This window comes from Prosopis cineraria, unplaced genomic scaffold (genome assembly GCF_029017545.1).
Source record: "Prosopis cineraria cultivar Desert tree isolate PC_DT_omini unplaced genomic scaffold, ASM2901754v1 PC4, whole genome shotgun sequence".
Lineage (NCBI taxonomy): Eukaryota > Viridiplantae > Streptophyta > Magnoliopsida > Fabales > Fabaceae > Prosopis > Prosopis cineraria.
Window position 1 is genome coordinate 42,772,823 of NW_026555335.1, and position 5,447 is coordinate 42,778,269.

Sequence of the window (5,447 nt, forward strand, 5' to 3'; positions counted from 1 at the left end):
TGATTTTGATATGTACAATGAGTGTTTGAATATTTTTAAAAAAACATGATTTTAGATTCATAATTAATTTTAACATGGAACAAGGGCACTTGGACATATTTTTGCAAAATCATGATTTTATTGTATTTTATTTTCAATTTTACTTTTCAATTTTATTTTTCAATTTGGATTAAAATCAATCTTATCAATCAATTTTATAAATCAACTATATACCACATAACATAATTAATTATATTTAGAAATAAAAAGTAGAATTAATGACATTCAAAATTAATCATATTAATTAATTTTTTCATAATCAGTTATACCCAATTGAAATCAAACACCTCTATTATGTATTTAATTAATTGATTTTTTTTAGTATGAAATTCTTAATAATAATACTCTCTCTGTCTTAAATTATAAGATATTTTTTAGAGAGATTTAGCATCTCAAAATATAAATGGACAAAATAAGGCTTTATTAATTATACTTTTTCTATATTACCTTTATCATTATATTCTCTCTGTTTAATATTTTTTTATAAATATAATATTAAATGTAGGGTATTTTTGAAAGTTTATATTTTTTTGGAAAAAGTAAAGTTTAATGAGTTTTATTAATATACTCCATCTGTTAAAAAATATAAGGCATTTTTAATCGAATCTCACCTCCTAATAAAGTAATTACCTACTTTTCAACTAACCCTATTTTTTCATGTTTACCCCTATTAAACACCCTACAATAAATATAAAATTATTATCAATAAGGATATTTTTTTAAAAAAGAAATAATTATATCTCGAAAGATTAAAAATGCTTTACATTTTTTAACATCCAACTCCTTAAAAAATATTTTAAACAAAGGGAGTATATAATTTTAATTAAAAGTATCTTGTAATTTGAGATAGATAACAAATTAATAACTACCAAAAATCAATAAACATAATTAAGTTATTCATTTCCTTGATTATTACCCAAGGAATTATGTTAATCACTTTCCAGCTTCAAAATTTACGCCAAAGAGTGATTAATTAATTTATGTAGATTGTGCGTATACTGAAAGCTGCTGCTGCGCCGTTACGCTGTTCCGCTCTATATAAGCGGCTGGCCACCCCCTTCATCTTCCACAACTCGACTGCCTTCCATCTCTCTCTCTCGCACTCCTCAACTCTCTCCTTCACTCTTTTTCATACCTCTCTTGTTTCTTCCTCTATTTCTTCTTCCTACAAACACACCAACCATTCCTTTAACTCCATTCCATTTCCTGTAAAACCAGCAATAGCAACGAAAATGTCGCTGGAGGTTTGCGTGCTGTTCTTCCCACCTTCTGGATCGTACAGCGAACTGACCTTTAGCTTCTTTTTGGGTTTTCTCTTTCTCGCCGCCGTGTTCGGCTTCTGGCTTGTTCCAGGTGGTCTCGCTTGGGCTCTATCCAGGCTTCGTCGCCTATCTCACCACAAAACCACGGCCATTCCAGGGCCATCGGGGCTTCCTCTTCTAGGCCTCGCTCCGGCTTTCACTGGGTTTCTGACTCACATAGTCCTTGCCAAGCTCGCAAATACCTTCAAGGCCAAGCAGTTGATGGCATTCTCAGTCGGGTTCACTCGGTTCATCATCTCAAGCCATCCCGACACAGCCAAAGAGATTCTGAACAGTTCAGCTTTCGCAGATCGACCCATCAAGGAGTCCGCATACGAGCTTCTTTTCCACAGAGCAATGGGCTTCGCACCGTTCGGAGAGTACTGGAGGAATCTTCGGAGAATCTCCGCGACCCACATGTTCTCTCCAAAGAGGATCGTTTCCTTTGGGGATTTCCGAACCAGAATCGGGCTCCAAATGGTGGCTCAGATCAAAGACATTATGGAGAGATACGGTGAGGTGAAGGTGAGACCAGTGCTACATTTCGGGGCGCTGAACAACGTCATGATGAGTACCTTTGGGAGGATTTACGAATTCGGCGATTCTCGTGATGATGGTGGGCTGGAGTTGGAGGAGTTGGTGAGAGAAGGGTATGATTTGCTTGGGGTTTTCAATTGGAGCGACCACTTTCCTGTTCTGGGTTTTCTGGATTTACAAGGTGTAAAGAGGAGATGCAGAAAGCTGGAGGCGAGAGTGAGCGTTTTCGTCGGGAAAATCATAGAGGAACATAGGATGAAGAGGTTTCAAAATGAAACCAGCAAGGCCATGGACGAACAAGAAGGGTCTGGTGGTGACTTTGTTGATGTGCTGCTAGATTTGGAGAAAGACAACAGGCTAAATGACTCCGACATGGTTGCTGTTTTATGGGTGAGTTTTCCTCTCTAATTTCACTGTTATCTTCAAGAACTGCGCTAGCTTAGGCTCTTATGACTCTAGGTACATTAACAGGACTTGTTAAAGGATTGAATACGTTCGTTTTCTTAAACATTTCTGCAAAATATTTGAGTTTGCTAAACTGTACCAAACGTCTTCGAGTAGCATTATTATTCTTGCGTTCAGCATTATTCTATCAGGTGTTTTAATTTTTCTATTCGTGGCGGAAGGCATTTTCTTATCCCTGGTCCGTCCGTTCTATTTGTTGGTCAATTCTGCAGATACGTTTGGCAAATTTGTTGACGGAAAACAGTTTTTCCCACTGCCTAGCATGTGGCTGTATTTTTTTTCCTCCTCATTTTTTCTCCTGCAAAACCGATAGTTTTCGAATCCAATTTCTAGATCAGACGCGCCCGTCTCACGCGCAGATCCTTTCATCATCTGATCTCCTTAAATATTCTACTCTGGCCATCTACGTAATTTTTTTTTTTTTAAATAAAGGTCTGCCTTATTATATATAAAATCTCTAATTACAAATATATATATATATATATATATGCACACGCGCGCAGGAAATGATATTTAGGGGAACTGACACCGTGGCGATTCTGGTGGAGTGGATTCTAGCAAGAATGGTGGTGCACCCACAAGTCCAGTACAAGGCTCAGTGCGAGATAGACTCTGTTGTGGGCAGTAACCGCAGTGTGACAGACCAGGACCTTCCGAATCTGCCTTACGTGCGAGCCGTAGTGAAGGAAACCCTGAGGATGCACCCACCTGGTCCCCTCCTGTCGTGGGCCAGGCTAGCCATCCACGACACCCACGTAGGGCAGCACTTCGTCCCGGCCGGCACCACCGCCATGGTGAACATGTGGGCTATAACCCACGACCAGGAAGTGTGGCCGGAGCCGTCGGAGTTCAAGCCCGAGCGTTTCATGGGGCAGGCTCAGGATGTGTCCGTCCTGGGCTCCGATCTGAGACTGGCTCCTTTCGGTTCCGGAAGGAGGGTGTGCCCCGGGAAGGCCATGGGCTTGGCCACCGTCGAGCTCTGGTTCTCCCTGCTGCTGCAGAAATTTAAGTGGGTCCCTTCTGTTGCTGGCGTGGACTTGGCGGAGTGCTTGAGGCTGTCGCTCGAAATGAAGCATAGTCTGGTCTGCGAGGCTATTCCGCGCGATCCATAAACAATGCTTCCCTCATCAATTCTGCCAAACCATGCTTGCTCTTGGACTGGGGATAGTCAAGCTGCTCTATAGGTTCAACATGTTTTAGTTAGTTAGTTAACCTTTTATCTTTTATTTTTCTGCGTCTGTTTGGAGAGGGTTATCTTTTGCAAGCTTTAATTACTTGAATTCACAGGAACTCTTCTCCATGTTATGTTTATGCAAGCAACATTAATAGTTTAACGAATTTCTCATTTCTCTTTCAATCTAGAATTCTGCATACTCCTTTCAGAACAAAAATATAAGATATTAGCAATTAATTTATTAGTTGAAATTTTAATTTTTTTAAAAAAAATTACATCTTTTTAATTTTATTCTTATTAAATACTCTATATAAGTGCTTTGATAATAATTATTAAAATTTCAGTGCATCATTTAAAAAAAAAAGATAATAAATGAAGTTGGGTATATATAGTTGAAAAAATAATTATAAAAATTACATAATATTTTATATTTTGAAATAAGTAAGGTTTTTAAAAGATACCCAAAAAAATATCACATTATTGATATTTCTAACCATATATAATCACATGTGTGGAGATATGTGATATATATACATATATTCAAACCTTTAGATCCACATGTCATTAACAATATAATCTATTCTTTAGTTCTCATCAATGAAATACATATCTGGTTGGATATGAAAATGACGAGGTTGTGTGTATTTGTTAGTAGTCTTATATAATCAACCAAGGCGTGCAAATGAAACTTACAAAAGCGGCCAATATTTTATATATATATATATATATATAAACGATATATAAGCTGGAAAATATAAATACACACACATATAATAAATTAATTTGAAAAATCAATTTAATCAAGTCTCATTTCAAATTAAATTTTTTATATAATAACTATTATTGGTTCCTCAAAATTTTCTCTGGTGAAAGTGGAATTTAATTGTAAAATTAAACTTTTATTAAAAACGTGTTTAATATATATTTATATATTAAATTATGAGAAAACTTTATTTTCCGTACAGGTGAAACTACGATCGTACCCGATCAAATGGAGGACTGGATGCAATTAATTATGAGAAAGGTGATTTTGCCATCATCTGGTTCAAACCAGGGAATTATTTTGGTCCCCTTTAACTAGATAGACAGGAACAGCGGCATATTGCAAGCTGGTCTCAACCTTCAACATTCAATATTCAATGAACGAGCCAGGCACCCTTAAAAAAAAAGTCATTTATTTTTTAAAAAAAATTAATCAAAATTTTTAAAAATTTTCATTTTATGAGATATTAATAGAAATTAGGAACGAAGTAACGTGGATTTATGTCTTATGAATTACAATAAATATATATAAAGCCACAGTGTTGATGGTATAACCCTAACGGAGGGTTCTGGTGCCCAAGAAAAAGAACAAAGAATGAACTGTGTCTAACGTCCCACATGCTGATAGAGAAGAGAGGTTAGTGAAGGGACATGAGAATTTGAGATGGGTGGGCTTAGCTTTTTGTGTGCTTTAATGTGGATGATATGGCAGCGCACAAACTTAAATGATTGAGGAATAAGAACCTCCATCGATCTCTCTCGGCAATTATATGCTCTCACTTTGCCAAAATTATACTCCTCGCTAGCTAGGCTCGATCTCTGCCTCACATTACATATCCAACAAAGTATATAATAATGCAAACTGTGCCTGTAAAAAGCCTCGCCCCTTTCCCGGCCCCTAAACAAACATCCCAGGATTTAAGAATATCCTCATCAATAATCAACACCCTCCATCGCCTATTATTATTATTATTATTTTTTAATATCTGCATCCATCAAACGCGTCTGCATGCAACACTGCAGCTAGCTTTTTTTTAGTTTAGCTTTCTCTTTAACGGATTCTTTGGGAGTGTCGCTCTCACTATATTCCTTTCCTGTCTCTCCAGTCACACCACGGAGCATGGCTATTGAGTTATTAGCCATCCTCCTCCACCGTCATCAAGGAAACT

The 5,447-nt window shown here is 37.0% G+C and overlaps 1 protein-coding gene across 1 annotated transcript; it reads left to right on the forward strand.

Annotated features, from left to right (window-relative positions):
• Nucleotides 1-1,122: 1,122 nt before the first annotated feature.
• LOC129309296 (cytochrome P450 78A5) lies at nucleotides 1,123-3,699 on the forward strand. Its single transcript, XM_054950811.1, has 2 exons — nucleotides 1,123-2,267; nucleotides 2,846-3,699. Exons 1-2 carry the CDS (start codon nucleotides 1,272-1,274, stop codon nucleotides 3,452-3,454), a joined length of 1,605 nt encoding a protein of 534 aa, XP_054806786.1. The 5' UTR covers nucleotides 1,123-1,271; the 3' UTR covers nucleotides 3,455-3,699.
• Nucleotides 3,700-5,447: the final 1,748 nt, after the last annotated feature.

Coding starts and splice junctions, on each gene's coding strand:
- LOC129309296 (XM_054950811.1), top strand. CDS start 1,272: ATGTCGCTGGAGGTTTGCGTGCTGTTCTTCCCACCTTCTGGATCGTAC. Junction 2,268..2,845: donor ACATGGTTGCTGTTTTATGG/GTGAGTTTTCCT, acceptor ACACGCGCGCAG/GAAATGATATTTAGGGGAAC.